Below are 16,722 nucleotides of genomic sequence, written 5' to 3' on the forward strand. Positions count from 1 at the left end.
AATACTTTCCTGAGTCTGGCTCAGAAACAAACTTCATCAGAAGGATCCAATTTCCAAGGGCCACTACTCTTTCCATCCTGATGCACTCAGCAGCACATCAGGATGTGTGTTTGTGTGTGTGTGGGGAGACACTTCCTTCTCCCCACTGTCTGCTGCTGCCCTCCCACTTCTGCTTGCAAACAAGTAAAGGGAAAGGAAGTAATGGTGCTTTGGGGGTTGGTAGACAACTGGCAGGAAGGAGGGGTGTTCATTTCCTGTGCCCTCTGGATTGGCTCAGAAAATGAACTGATCTGTTTCCTTAAAAAAAAACTGGTTCACTTCTGGGTCACTCCAAGTAAGAGTAATGGATAGTTTATCCATCCCTAAACTAAAGTATTTTTGGAGACATTTGCACAGGCATTTTGCAATTAGCTTAAGCCAAAGCAAAATACTGCGGCACAGTCTTTTGTAGAGTAGGATATGGGTGTGGGGAGATTAATTTTGTTTTGCTTTGGATTCAACTGGTTTTAGATTGGGTGTGTGCATGTGCATGTGTGTGTGTGTGTGTGTGTGTGTGAGAGAGAAAGATGTCATCCATTGTTAGTCTTTGCATTGGAATACACTAGAAGTCTAAACTAAGTCTAAACTAGAAGTCTAATATACTAGGGGAGCAATCCTGTCTAGAGGGCCATAGGATTTTTCTGTTTCTGGAAACTGGAACTGTTTCAGGGCTCTGACCTTGGTTCCCTGAAACTGTGCTCCCAGCCCCCTCCCGCTCGTAGCCGGTGCGGTTCTCTCTGCACTGGCTACATCTCCATGCTCAGAAACAGAGCACAGAGATGGGGAAAAGGGGATGGAGACCCAGGGACAAGGAGGGAAGGAGATCATAGAAGCCATGTTAGGCAGCTTCCTATGCACTGTTCAGCCTCCCACACTCCTGCTCCAAAGCTCCCTGGCTAGACAGGTGAAATTACCTGTCTAGCTAGAAATACAAGGCAGCCAGAGCTTTGCTGGCCACCCTGTATTGGATAGTCATCAGCCTCCAAGTTCAGAGGCTGACGACTATCTCCATAGGATTGCGCCCTAGAAATCTTAAGCAATACTACTTTTGATACACAGATGTTCAAGTCTGTTTGTAGTAAAATTTTGTTACAAAATATTTACAGAAAACACTATACAATATGACCAAAAAACCTTACTCCACAGTGGATCAGCTGACACTTCTTAACATATAACAGGTGGCTGAATCACAGAATCCAAGTTAATCAGCAGGATTTTCCTTCTAGCCATTGAGAAATAACCACATATATATATCATCCCATGAACAAATGTGATTTACTTCACTTACTTGTTGAAAAGGTGATTGTCCACTTTTATCTTTGAATATGCTTTAAAGTCATCTGGCATCAACATAACAGGGATTTGAACATGGCTCAGTTCATTGATCTACAGGGAAGGAGGAAACAGAATGAAGGAAAATTTGAAAAATGGGGAAAAAAACAAGTTCCTTTAAGTCAGCAACTGCCAGCCCTCTGTATCTGCTTTTCTGCCCAACTTCTGCCAGCCCCAGAGAGCATGGCCAATGGTCAGGGCTGACCGGAGTTGGAGTCTAACAACAACATCTGGAGGGCTGTAGGCTGCCTGCCCCTATTTTAGGCAAGCCAAATACAGAGAAGAGTGTATTAAAATAGTTTCAGGGTACATGTCATTCATGTGTTAGAATGGTGTATTTTAAAATAAACTTTTCTTGTTTGACAAATTAGTCTGCTACAGCAAAAACGAGTCTTGGAAACCCTAAAGGTGAACAAATTACAGCATAAGTATTCATGGACTAGAGTTCATCAGATGCATGAAACATAATCCTCAGTTGAAAGGTATACATACACATGGGCATAAAGGAAACAAATGCAAAAGTTCAAATTAAATGGCAACAGGGGTTAAATAGCAATGAAATGAAAGAAGTACAGTCTATGAAAATTCAATTAGAACTTAAGTGTATGCAAAATAGTACATTAACCCTTCACAACAGCAGTAATTGGTGATAAAACTATCATATTTAGCATTCTAAAAAGGCAAGAGCAAATGTATAAAGAGGCAGCGGGGATGCACACACAAGCCATGCCCCCAGCATCCGTAACTCCAGCAGATGTTTTGCCTGCACTGGAGTTAGGGTTGAAGTCAGGAAATTGTTTTATTTTTATTTTTTTTATTTGTACCACATATGGCTTTGTAACCACCAACACTAAAGAATCATGAGCCTTAACTCATAAGCAGCTTTATTAATAAATGTGAATAATCACATAGAGGAGGGAGAGGCAGCCTTTATGGGCTCATGGGCATATTTGACAACTGGGGAAACTGTCCTGGGCACCACCACAAAATCGCTACAACGGGAGGGATGACTAGTCACAAACCTACCCCAAAGATTTGAGTACAAGGCAGAGGTGGGTCTGAGCCCCAACTCACTAAACAATTCCTTTGAACCCAAAGTTTTCAGCATCAACAGATATCCATTTCACAGAAGGCAAACTCTTTTTCTCCCTCACCCCTCCTCTGCTCTGCTAGCCAATACATTCCCCCATCTCTTTTTCCCTCTCACTCTGCATTACTACCCATAAATGCACTCTCTCCCTCTTTCACACACATATACACACACACCTTGTGTATCCGAGTGAGAGGGGTAGGGTACCTTGATGGGCACCAAGAAAGATATCTGGGATGCATTCATGCCCGTGGGCACAGTGTTGCCTCCCACTGACATACAGTATGTCTTTCAGCCAGAACTCTCCCGTATCTTCAGAATTCAACATATCATTACATCCCCACCTCCCAAGAGACATCTCATATATACTTTGTCCTTTAACTGCAGTGATATGTCTGGGGTTTATTTTATTTTTTTACACACTTGAGTTTCATTATCCCCATCCAAAAAAAAAATCAATTCTCACTGATCACACATGCAGACACAAAGTATAGAAATGCATAAAAATATAACTAAAATTTAAACTGAATCTAGCTATTTTGTAAGGTTTCAAAAACAAACGGGGAAAACAGCTGACATTTCTAAACCAAAATAGCCTTTGTGCCAAAATTCATAGCAATAGCACAAATCTCAATTTTGTAAGTAGATTTAAAGGGAAAAAAAAAAGCTCAGAATGAGATTGACTCTAACTACAGAGCTGCTCCCACAGCTCTAAGGTAAAACCCAGAGATCCAGCATTATTTCTCCCTACACAAAGAAACTTAAAACTAGTTTCCCTTTCTAAATAAACTTTTTCATATCCATCCATGCCAGTCCACCATACTTCCAACCGTTTTTGCTAATTGCTAAAGTGACATTTACATGCAACTCCTGTTTTTTCAGCAAACTTATCCGATTACAGAAGGTATAATAACCCCAGAAGCTTGACTAACTGCCGATAGATAGCTTGGCATTGAACACAATGGAGACAGGCACAGCAAGGCAAACTTTGAGTAGCCTTTGTTCTCAGGCCCTGCCCCAAAATCACAGCATCTTTAATTAAAGAGATGCTCAAACAGAAACGGAAAAAGAACCAATTGTTTCAAGATTTTTGGTGCCTGGCTTTGAGGAGCCAGCAACTACTGAAACTTTCTGTGTCACGCAGAACAGCTGTTTTGTTTCATCGGTGATCAGAAATGCAAATTGCATGAAAACAACGATTAAGCTGTACTATGTTGCTACAAACCAGAAAGATTAATTTGATAGGGGACCAGATACATTTCTACAAGAATATGGTTTGGAACATGACAATAAGAAGGTAAGGCACAATTCAGACCTATTTACAGTTATTTACTGAAGCTTAGGGAGGAGCCATTGTTCTATGGCAAAGTACATGTTTGTGAGTTTGCATCTTGCAGATTCAATCCGCAAGGTCTCTAACCAAAAGGAACTTGGGTAGCAGGGCTGAGAAAGACTGCTGCCAAAATCTTAAGAGAGTTGCTGCTAGTGGCCCAACTCTGTATAAGGCAATTTCATCTGTCCAAAACCCATAACAGAATTTGGGTATATAATGACATCCTTAAGTGTCTCTGAGTATAAGTAAAACATATTTTTATTTATCTATTGTTTTATTATTGTCTATTGTTTTATTATTACATTTATATCTCACCCTTTTTCCTCTAACAAAGACAACACAGCTTATGATTCTCCTCCTCACCATTTTGTTCTCACAACAACCCTGTGAGGTAAGTTAGGCTGAATGTTAATGACTGGCCCAAAGTCACCCACTGAGCTTCTTGGATGAATGAGAACTAGAAAAGGGACTCCCAAGTCCTAGCTCAACACTCTAACCACTACACCATCATAAGATGTCTTGTGACATCTTAAAGACTAACACATTTCTTATGGCATAAGTTATTAGTACATTATTAGTACAGTTATTATTACAATAAGTTATTAGTAGGGGGATCAGTCACACACACCCAAATACATTGACTAAGATTTCCTTAGAGCACAATCCCATACATGTCTATGCAGAAGTCCTGCTGAGTTCAATGGTGATTACTCCCAGATAAGTGGATATAGGATTGTGACCTTAAGGTGCAATCCTATGCATGTATAGTCAGAAAAAAGTCCTAGAACTCCCATGCCCCATCCATCATGCCTGGCTGGGGCATGCTGGGAGTTGTAGGACTTTTGTCTGACTAAACATGCATAGGATTGCACCCCTAATCAATTAAAATTCCTACAATTAATTGATTAAATCTTCCCAGGAGTAAAATAGTTGGCAGGAGGAGCAATTTCTTCTTTAGAAGATACACCTGTATGTCATAGCTGGCATCATCTTAGAGGAGGAAGAATGCCTCTTAAGACAGCACCTACATCCCATAATTTTTGTAAGGACGTGTTCTTTTTTCCATAAAGCTTTTAAGAGCTACTGCCAAATTAACTGGGAATGCGATCAGAAAAGTGATCAGAAAATTTTAAAATCAACTAATAATGTGGTGGTTTCCCATGTTTTCTCCCCCCCAATCCTAAAAGTTTGAAATGCCTCTCCTAAGGCTTAGTTACTGGTAGCAAGAGCTTTAAGCTAAAATATGATGGTATTTTTGGCAATTTTGGCCCTGCCCTTTTGCCTGGCCCCACCCACCACTGGAACGAAGCCCCCAAAAGCCTCTCCAAAATGGACTTTGGCCCTCAGGTTGAAAGAAGTTCTGCACCCGTTTTAAAAGAATTCATAGTTGTCTGAAAAGATCCTGTACTCCAAATAGCGAGTAGCTTGTATATTTCCTTCAATTTGGGTATCCAATTCCAAGCTGCTCGTCTTTGATCCCTACTTATCTTCCTGCATGAACTACAGCACCATAAGAGGCGGATGCACAGTAGCCTCTCTAAGATTCTGGAGCTCTGAGCAGCTGAGTCCAGCACCAGCTGAGTGCATGCCACAGCAATGCAGAGATACTGCTCCTCTGATGCAGCCTCTCCATGAGCCCAGGCCGTACCCTGGCTCCTGGCTTAATGTGGTGAAGATGGGATGATGTGCAGGAGGTATAGGTGCAGCCAGCAACAGACATCCTCTTGCAATCTGGCCTGTCATCCAGGCACAATCATCGTAGCCCTTACAGCCAGGCTTGGGAAAGAGGTTGGTAGAATACAGGGCTGGTGGGAGAGGCCAACACCTCTCACACTGAGTTTCCCGTTCCACAAAAATGGGAAATGACACAGTTACACTGGTGTTTACTTTCCTAGTCTTTTGCTTGAATGCCAGATTTAAGAGCTGAGTCTAAATGATATAGTAGAAGAGCTTGTTTAGTATCTGGATAGAAAACTCACTAGAAAAGACCCTGATGCTGGGAAAGACTGAAGGCAAAAGGAGAAGGGGACGGCAGAGGATGAGATGGCTAGATAGCATCACCGATGCAATGAATATGAACTTGAGCACACTCCAGGAGAGAGCGGAGGACAGGAAGGCCTGGCGTGCTATGGTCCATGGGGTCACGAAGAGTCGGACACGACTTAACGACTGAACAACAAAAATCCCACCTTTCCTCCAAGGAGTTCAAAGCAGCAGACATGGCTCTCCCGTCTCTCCATTTTATCCTCACAACAACCTTGTAATGTAGGTCATGCTGACAGGGACTGACTTAGTGTCACCTCATCTGGCTGACTGGCAATTTCAGGCTGGGTCTCCCTGGCTTGAGTCCAATGTTCTTAGTGACTACAACACAGTGGCATGTTGTGGAGAACTTGGTTCTTTTCAACAATGATTATGCAAATTCTGTTACAAGAAGAGTGGCAGATGTGGAGGTGCTGGGAAGGCTATGTTTGAGCTCCTTAGAATGGGGGAGAAGGCACAATCAGGTGGGTGGGGACCAAATAAATTCCATCATTCCCTACTCCCGCTGGATCTTATTGGTCTGGTGAACGTGGCCAGTGAGTAGATTTCACTGTTAATGTGCTGGTTTATCTCTCACAGGAGGTGCTGGTTGTCCCTTGGCAGTGAAAAGTCTCTTCTCACCAGGTTCTCTACAACTCATGGAGGGGACCTTTTTGCTGGCTGTCCAGGGCAGAGTAGAACTGAAGATGGGGAAGGTTGCAACCTAGCCATTGACTTGTGGGTTCTTGTTATTTAAGTTTAAATTTAAACATTATTAAATGTAAACAGTTGCCATCCAACACAGCCCACTTCACGGTAGGTCTCTCTTTGATCAGAACACTCAAAAGCAAGAGGACTTTGGTGTCGAAAACTTAGAATTTTGTGATGCAGTAGCTGCCAGGGTCACCGTTGACTGGCTTATCACTTTGTGTGATAAGTATGCTACAAATTGTGACACATGTTGTGCACCAAGCAGTTTCTGTGATGACAGGGCCAGTCGTACCATTAGGCAGAGTGAAGGCAGTTACCTCAGGCAGCAGCAGGGTGTTGGGAGGAGAGAGCTGTGTGCTTCACCACCTGACCTCCGCCCCTTAAGCTAGCCAGCTGCCTTATGTTCGATGGAGGATGCTGTCCCATTGCCAGTACTGAACAAAAGTTCAGAATCTACACCTAGCAGTTTTACTGTTATCAGACTGCGGTGGTAACTATTGGTGCACATGACACCAATGGGCACCAATAGTTATCACTGCAGTATGATCACATTAAAACTGCTAGGTGTAGATTCAGCCTTTGTCTCAGGCAGCACAATGCCATGGGCTGGTCCTGTGTAATGAGGTACGTGAATTGCTTTAAAAGAAAGGCATCGTTTTAGGGATCCCTTTTGGAATCCAAGGCATTGGGAGTGACTCTGAAATGCTAAATCTGTGTTTTTATTTAAATCTCAAAGCTTTCAGACATCCAGATGCAGCCAAGTCCCGAGCTGTTTATAGCTCTAATTTGAGCTTCCTGTCTGGAAAGCTTTTGCATTTTTTAGATAACATTTGTCCAGACATTGAGCAAACCCTATTTTTTTAAATTCTCAGGTTCATGGAAGACAGCGTCCAGGAGGAGGGAAATCAGCATAATGTTGCCTTGGCTCAGAGGTTCCACTTTGCCTAGGAAGGAGAGCAAGAGGAGGACTATTTAACTGGGGCAAATTAATTAAAATCCCCTATTTATGGACAAGGGAGTGGCCCCATCCACTATGAAGATAGTATGGGATCTCTGGAGATCCCCAAATGTCAAAGCTTCCCCTAATCTAATCAAAGCCCCACTCTACAGGAGCCTTCCCCAACCTGGTGCCCTCCAGATGTTTTGGAATACAACTCCCATCATCCCTGACTATTGGCCATACTGATGGGAGCTATCATCCAATTAATCTGGAGGGCACCAGGTTAGGGAAGGCTGCTATAGAGAGCACCCCAAGAATGTAAGTGGCTTTTCCTAGAAGTACTACAGATTCCACTACAAGTCGGCATGCCTTTTATTTGTTAAACATTATTCCTTTTGAGTATACATCACTCTGCCAGGGCCACCCCACTCCCCTGTGAGTCTTCTGTCATCCGAAACATCAGAATTCCCCCAAGCTCCCTTATCCCCTTGAATTCAGCCAAGTCTCCATTTTCCCTTCCCAAAGTTTATGAGTCCTTTTCCAAGTTCCTGCCTTTCTGCCCATGTGCAGGTAGATTTCCATACCTTCCCCCATAGGTTTGGGCAGAGCAGAAAGAAAGGATTAGTAACGTTCTTTCATGCCTGCTCTCTAATTCCAACTGAAACCTTCCCCTTCTTCCTGTGTGCAGCCGTATCTCTGCTCATTCCCCACCTCCTTCCTTGGGACAGCCTCCAATAGTTAGCCATTTATATTGCTAGTTTTGTTATATTTCCCCAATAAAACTCAATTTCTGGAAAAGGGCTTATCTTGTTGTAGCTGCTGCCTGAGCACTTCTGCTGCCTTGGCTAAATGGTCCAGAGTTATCCATACTTGGCTTCCTTGTGTTTTGCTTAAAGTACTCATTTCTGGGCCAGCACTAAAAGGGAAGCCTATCCTCTGCCAGAAAGTGCCAAAGGCTATAGGAAATAGTTCCTCTAGCACATGGATGGGGAATCCTTTTCCTGCCTGAGGACTAAATTCCCTAACAAAGTTGTTTTGGGGGGTGGGGCTCATGTGGAAAAAAACACCACCACTACCACTCCCCCCACCCCACGCACACCCTTTCCTGTCTTTCTCCCCTCCCCTCCCCATAGAACAATAAGAACTGGGGGGTGGGGAAGAGGACCTTTTTTCAGAGTCTTACTGCCATGTGGGGATTTTTTGGAGGGGCTGCAGCTGCCCCCCCAGAACACCCCCACCACATGGAGCAGTTAAGCTTTTAAAAAGCTTCCATTGGTGCAATGGAAGCCTTCATTATGGGTAATTGTCATGAGGGAGGTGGGGAGAGACTAGACACCACACAGAATACAGAGAAGATAGGGTTAATCCTTTTCTCACCAGCTGAGAGACCCTGAAGGTCACCTACATGCACCAGTTACCCTTTAACATGGGGCTGCATGCAGCCCACAAGCCAATGATTCCCCACATACACATTCATGTTGCGGGGGGCTTATTACCAAAACACTGTGTTGTTTGAGACATGTCTAGGGACAGCCCTCAAAAATGTAGTAACACCACCTCTTATGTAGGTGAATACACTGAACAAGATAATTCTTATTTCCACTTAAGAATGTAGCACAAGAAGAGCTGTACTAGATCTGACCAAAGGTCTATCTAGTCCAGCATTCATAGTGGCCGACTAGATCCAACCCTATAATTCTATGATGTTCTATGATACCTATGGTGATCGCACCACCAGGACATAAATGCAATAGCACTCTCCTGCTCCTGCCCAGCTCCCACTGAAATACATTATGTCCTTCAAGATCTTCGTGTCCAGCTGGCTGACAGAGAGGCAAGACGAGATTACACCATGCTACACAGCCAGCCCCTGGTGGGCTACACACACACACACACACACACACACACCCATACCCATCCACGTATAGAGTCATGTGAAAAAGAAAGTACACCCTCTCTGAGTTCTATGGTTTTACATATCAGGACATAATAAAAATCATCTGGTCCTTAGCAGGTCTTAAAATTAGGTAAATACAACCTCAAATGAACAACACATGACATATTACACCGTGTCATTATTTATTTTACAAAAATAAAGCCAAAATGGAGAAGCCATGTGTGAAAAACTAAGTACACCTTATGATTCAATAGCTTGCAGAACCATCTTTAGCAGCAATAACTTGAAGTAATCATTTTCTGTATGACTTTATCAGTCTCTCACATCGTTGTGGAAGAATTTTGGCCCACTCTTCTTTACAACATTGCTTCAGTTCATTGAGGTTTGTAGGCATTTGTTTATGCACAGCTTTCTTAAGGTCCTGCCACAGCATTTCATTCGGGTTGAGGTCTGGACTTTGACTGGGCCATTGCAACACCTTGATTCTTTTCTTTTTCAGCCATTCTGTTGTAGATTTACTGGTGTGCTTGGGATCATTGTCCTGTTGCATGGCCTAATTTTGGCCAAGCTTTAGCTGTCAGAGAGGTGGCCTCACATTTGACTCTAGAATACTTTGGTATACAGAGGTGGTCATGGCTGACTCAATGACTGCAAGGTGCCCAGGTCCTGTGGCTGCAAAACAAGCCCAAAATCATCACCCCTCCACCCGACCGTGCTTGACAGTTGGTATGAGATGTTTGTGCTGATATGCTGTGTTTGGTTTTCGCCAAACATGGCGCTGTGCATTATGGCCAAACATCTCCACTTTGGTCTCATCTGTCCAAAGGACATTGTTCCAGAAGTCTTGTGATTTGTTCAGATGCAACTTTGCAAACCTAAGTCGTGCTGCCATGTTCTTTTTAGAGAGAAGAGGCTTTCTCCTGGCAACCCTTCCAAACAAACCATACTTGTTCAGTCTTTTTCTAATTGTACTGTCATGAACTTTAACATGTAACATGGTGAGGCCTGTAGAGTTTGAGATGTAACTCTTGGATGTTTTGCAATTTCTCTGAGTATTGCACTGTCTGCCCTTGGGGTGAATTTGCTGGGATGTCCACTCCTGGGAAGATTGGCAGCTGTCTTAAAAGTTTTCCACTTGTGAATAATCTTCCTCACTGTAAAATTATGGACTTTAAATTGTTTGGAAATGGCCTTATAACCCTTCCCAGATTGATGGGCAGCAACAATTGCTTCTCTAAGATCACTGCTGATGTCTTTACTCTTCAGCATTGTGTTAACACACATACCTGAATGCTCGAGATCAGCAAACTCCTGAGACTTCGGCTTATATAGAGGTGGTCACACTTGCTGATGATCGGTTATTCAAGGGCATTTGATTAGCAGCACCTGGCTGCTACTTAGCCTCTACATACCTATGGAAGCAGTAAGGGTATACTTAGTTTTTCACACATGGCTTCTCTATTTTCGCTTTATTTCTGTAAAATAATGACATGGTGTAATATGTCATGTGTTGTTGTTCATCTGAGGTTGTATTTATCTAATTTTAAGACCTGCTAAGGACCAGATGATTTTTATTATGTCCTGATACATAAAACCATAGAACTCAAAGAGGGTGTACTTTCTTTTTCACATGACTGTATATATATACCTGCAAGCTGTTTCAGTAAGTTACTCTTAGGATCCTGAGAGGTTTTAATGAGCTAGTCTGATGTTTCATTCTTTTAAAAGCAACTGACCATTTCCGAATTTTTCTCTGCTTGGTTCTTGAATATACTCAACTCCAAACTGGAGTTGATTCAGTTCTTTGCCTAGCCTAAAGATTGGACTGCTTGCCATAATGCTGACCTGGTTTTAAGGAGTTTAAAAGAAACTCTGGAAAAGGGGTCCATCCTTCTCTCTCCATGTGTGCATGCATATGTATGTATTTTCACGTGTGCATTCTGGGATCACACGATCATGGGGGTAGAAGAAGCCATCGTGGCCTCTTCCCCGCACCCCTGCACCAGTTGTTTACATAATTACCCACACCATGTTGTCCGAACCTGGCTTCATACCCATGACATGCAGTAGGGAGTGTAGGGTGGGTATAAAGCCACCCCTGCTACGTGTTGGGTTCGGATGACACACCAACATACACTGCATTACAGTTAATTATGTAAACAACCTGTGCAAGCATAGCATGCATGGGGGAAAGAGAAGCCACAACTGCTTCTTGTACCCCCACAATCGTGTGAACCTGGCCTAAGAAATATTAACAAACATGTGAGTGGCAGTGGTGCTACCTCTGAGGAACGAAGGGTGTCTTGGAGCTTGTCCTACCTTGCAGGGTTAGAAGTGCAAATATACCTTTTATCACTACTCTTATAGCAGTGAATTCCATAGTTTAACATACTGTAAAGAAATACTTTTTTACCTGTCCTACATTGCCCACCATTCAGCTTCACTGGATGACCTGGGATTCTAGTATTATGCGCTTTCTCCACACTATGCATAATTTTATACAATTTTCATGTCTCCCCTTACTGGCCCTTTTTCTAACTTTAAAGTCATGAGGAACTATTTCAGAGAAGGCCTAATATAGCTCTACTGGTTTATACAAGACATCTGCAATATTTGTAATTGTTACTCTGCCTATCCTTTCTAGGAGAGGCAGGACTTTGCTTAGCCTTAATCCACAAGGAAAATGTCGCTCCTGGGTTATTATAAGTTAAGTCATGCCCTTGTCTCAAATACTAAATCCATAGGCCAAAAAGAACACATGCAGACATCTTTTTAAAAAATGCCTTTATTCACTGTACTGAAAACAACAATGCTTTATAATTCTTTATTAAATTTTCAGGAAACAGATGAAACGAATAAGAACAAACTAGTTCAAACAGCACATTAATCAGTCTGCATTATTAGGTAAATTTGATTTACAAAATATTCAACTCGATATAGAGCACTGAAGGGGAAGATTTGACAGAAGCATAGAGAAAAAAGGTAAAATATATATGCATTCTTCCAAGGCCTTTTGATTTCCTTTCAGTACAATGAAACATATTTATGGTGCTAGGAAACCTCTGCTTTCCTAGATGGGGAATTATGTAAAAAATAAGAACCATGTTTCTTTAAAAGAGTGGTTCCTTCACAAGTCAGCTTGTGTATACTCACAATATCCCACATTTTAGACATCTATTCTTTGAGTAAGAGCTTCATGTTGCTACCACTTGCTTGTTCGCACTAACTAAAACCTTCTTGGGTGATACCTTTCCTGATCTGTGGTATACACTCTAGCTGAGCTTCTATTATTCTGTTTTTAATAACCCCTCCATCCCACCAGCATTCAGGAGAAATGTGACCTTGATTTTTCCTTTCCAACTTTTAAAAAATCATTCCTCTTTTTTAAAATAGTTTCCTCTTTTGAAGTGAATTTTGACTCACTTAAACTTCCTTGACAATTTTTCACAATTTTTTTGATAGAACAGTGGTTACTGCTTCCCACTGGTTCAATACAACCTAGCCTCACACCAGGTTGTGGGTGTCACTTAGGATTAAGTTCAGGATCAATTCTCCTCTGGTCAATTCCATGACCAACTACTGTAGGGTACAGAGATTTAGGGTGCAATCCTATGCATGTTTAGACCAAAAAAAGTCTTATAACTCCAGGCATTCCTCAGCCAGCATGGTTGGCTGGGGAATGCTGGAAGTTGTAGGAGTTTTTTCTATCTAAACTCGCATAGGATCACACCCTTAGGGCATCTAGAAATTTTACTTTACTGTGACTGGAAAATGCTTTTACATGGTTGATGCATGGGTGATTGAAGTCACCCATTACAACAACAGTTTCTCCTTTGGATGCCTCTCTGATTTCATTCTCCATTCCAAAATCGCCCTGAGCAATATGCCCCCAGTACTAAATTACTTTTGGTGTCTGCTATCATCGCCTACAGAAATTCTATGGCGTAGCCTACCCCTTATGAAATTTTTAGTTTGACTATGACTTCTTTGATGTACAGAGTGATACCACCCACGGTTCACCCTGCCTATAGAGTTTGTATCCAAACATAACCATATCTCACTTTTTCTTTTCCACTAGGTTTCCATTATATCCGCAATATGTTGTCCTTTAAAAATAAGCACTCCAGCTCCCCCATCTTGACTTTGAGACCTCTGGTATAGCATAGAAACATGAATATATGGTGTTCCCCTCCGAATGTTCCTTGTGTGTGCATTTTCCCCTATGGCCTTTTTGGCGTATGCTCTACTATACGGTCATTGCCTGGTTCTGCCTTTTGGATGACCAGACATTTTCACCTTTAGCCACTAGAGATTATTCATCAGGAAACAGATGCTCCCCAGCTCCTGTCAAACTTCTCCCTAGGGTCAGTTTAAAAGCTGCTCTGCACTTTTTATATATATTAAGTACCAGCAGTGTGACTCCATTTCAGCTGTAGAAGTAGTTCTTGTAACAGTGCTATACAGCAATGAACCACCGTAGTATCTACTTTCCCAGCTTGCCTGAAGAGAAACACACAGAAACACTGATAAAAGGGGAGAAAGGAGAAGACAGGCTTATAGCTTCCTGAAGTGTGGAAAAACTCTGCAATACTGCTAGGAGATCAGAAGAACTGAGCAGGATGGAGCTTGCTCTGCCCCTCAAGACTTGCACATCAAGACAATTTGCCTTTCAGTTGAAGGACTCTTTGTACCAAGTTTAGGTCTAGAAGAAACTGAAGATTTTGGTCTGTGGCGGTATAGATCCCATGTGTGAGCCTGCACAGAGACCACAAAGAACTATTTTCCATCTTTCTGCTTAAGATTATGCTCGTCTAGAGACTGCTGTCTGAGCTCCAAGTGTAATAGAAATTTGAGTTAAGAGTGTAGCCCTCTAGGCTCTACTCCCAAAACTGGACAAATACCTCCAATAGCTATGAGCAAAGCCATATTTTTCCATGACAGCCCTATACTATGCTGAGAAAAAATATTTAGTTCCCCAAGTACCAGCATCTACACTTTAGAAGCTTAAGTGACCGGCTGCCTGGAATTCTTCTAGACCTGACTCCTATAACGCCCCCCCTCCCATTAAAACTGACATAAAGGACAATTCAACCAAACCATCTTAACAACTTGGCAAGTGATAAAGAGAATCAATAACTTGGAAGTGAGTTGCACAGCCTGCAATTTTCTTTTTTCTCTTGGAAAGCAGTTGTCAATTCATTGCAAGTTTTAATCACTTAAGCACAAGGATAAAACAGAACATGCATGAGGAAAAAAGAACAGAACATACACATCAGCAGAAGCAATAATACTGAATTATAAGAACTGTGGTCTAAATGCAGTATTACGCAAAACTGTATTACATAGATAGCTGCATGCTGCTAATGGCATCTTTGCTTATACGCCTAGCAGAACACTTCATTTGAAAAATTGGAACAGTTCTATATTTTTGCATCTTAAATTCAGCTTACAATAAATCTCTAAATGCTGTAGAACCTGCAAAACAATTATATGGAAGGGATCCCATTCTTCAGTCTTTTGCACCAGGACTATTTAGGGTTAACTGTCTTGATCTCTATTTCGCAGTCATGTCTCAAGAACATGGGCCAAGGGTAACATTTCATTGGGTTTAGAAAAAGGTCTACTACAATTAGGAAGAACAAGTGTTAAAACATTTTCCGAAGAAATATGAAACACTGCAGTTCACAAAGTCTGAAGGGGTTTATAAAGCTGAAGTAACGTTGTATGCCCTGGATCACCCTCTAAGATGACTAAGCAACATGGAGATTCACAAACCAACATAAGAGGGGGGGTTTTAGGTGACAAGCAAGATTATTCCAATCTTAGTCAATCACTGGGAATTAAAAAATTCTGCTTATCAAGTCATGGTCTAAGGATCCACAACATCTAAATTTGTTTTTGACCAAAATTGTGGGTGGCTCCAGGGTTCCTAATATGTTCAGTCCCCATTCAGTCTCCCCATCACCACCAGAAGTACCTAATTATCAAAGCCATTCTTTTGGCTGTTTCTTGATAATTTGGTACTTGGGTGTCATAAGCTGCATGAGATTTGGAACTAAAGCGGAGAACCTGAGGGTAGTCTGTACCCACAGCATTTTCCAGTTTTGGCAACCAACCAGGATGCGAAATCCTTTGGGTTCCCCTTCCTCTGAAATTAGGTAATCATAGCCACTGCTGATCTATCAATTTCTGCCACCACAGCCCAAGATTTTCACCAGCACTCAAGCTTCCATGGTCATATAACCTTTCATTACCTTGCTTCCCCACTTCCATGCTGCCACCTTCCCCTCCTTGTTTGGTAAACACAAATATTAATTTGTTCCCTCTCTTTTCTAGTTAAGCCTTCTAGAACTGGTATGTTGACTGACCCATGAGCTAGGGGGTGGGTATAGCAATGAAGCCAATTTTCTCCTCTGTAATGACTGTGCATGTTTTTGAGAACACAAATCTGTAAAAAATAAAGTTCATGTTTTTGGACTTTGAACGAGTGCTTGAGTTAATTTGCCCACATCAGTCATGACATCTGTATACACAGCAGTTGTATGTCTGTCCAAATGAGGATGTGTTACAACAACAGAGGCCAATCAAGTGGTAGAAAATCTTATTATATGGGAGGCCAGTTGTCTGCATTCATCCCATAAATGCTCAACTTCTGTTTAAATGAGCCTACAATTTTTTTTTATGTTCAAACAATGAATTCAGAAGAGTCATCAACATAGAATTCTCTTCTCTGCAACCATTGCATCTGTGCAGTGCTGTCTATTGGAGCTAACCCTGTGCTTCATGCAGGTGCTCTTCCAGATTTTAATCATTTAGATCGACCTTCCCCAACCTGGTGCTCTCCAGATATGTTGGACTGCAACTCCCATAATTCCTAGCTACCTTGGCCATTGGCTATGCTGGCTGGGAATGATGGGACTTGCAGTCCAACACATCTTGAGGTTGCCAGGTTGGGGAAGGTTGATCTAAATGATTGGGGTTAAAGTGGGGTCCTAAGTCAGAAAGAATGGTAACATTAGTTAAACAATATACAGTGACCTGATTTGAATTATCACCACAGCCATGGTGATGTTTAAGCCACAGTGGATTGTGGCATGAGCAGGTACCATGTTGCCAATTCACACACCCCACCATGGCTTCTCATGTTGTCCAAACCTGGTGAGGGTGGCTTGTTGGGATGGTTAACAAACCACTCCACAATCCTATAACTGCCCATGCATTTTGGGTGGCTAGTTAACCACCCCAACAAGCCACACTCACCAGGTTTGGACGTCACGACAACCTGCACCCAACAAGGGTATTACGGAAATGAGCTGGCATGCGCAGGATTGATTAACAAGCCACCATGGCTTATCAAC

At 42.2% G+C, this 16,722-nt stretch overlaps 1 protein-coding gene across 1 annotated transcript in view; it reads right to left on the reverse strand.

Moving 5' to 3' along the window:
- The window catches only part of PIP4K2A (phosphatidylinositol-5-phosphate 4-kinase type 2 alpha), an 82,635-nt gene that overhangs the window by 47,602 nt on the left and 18,311 nt on the right, over positions 1-16,722 (reverse strand). The window contains exon 2 of the mRNA XM_084859053.1: positions 1,328-1,425. Coding sequence (XP_084715179.1) covers positions 1,328-1,425 — 98 coding nt within the window. The remainder of the gene's footprint in view (positions 1-1,327; positions 1,426-16,722) is intronic.

The sequence above is a fragment of the Heloderma suspectum genome, chromosome 5 (genome assembly GCF_057233095.1).
Source record: "Heloderma suspectum isolate Gila_16-S chromosome 5, 16-S_ref, whole genome shotgun sequence".
In the NCBI taxonomy this organism is placed as follows: Eukaryota; Metazoa; Chordata; class Lepidosauria; order Squamata; family Helodermatidae; genus Heloderma; species Heloderma suspectum.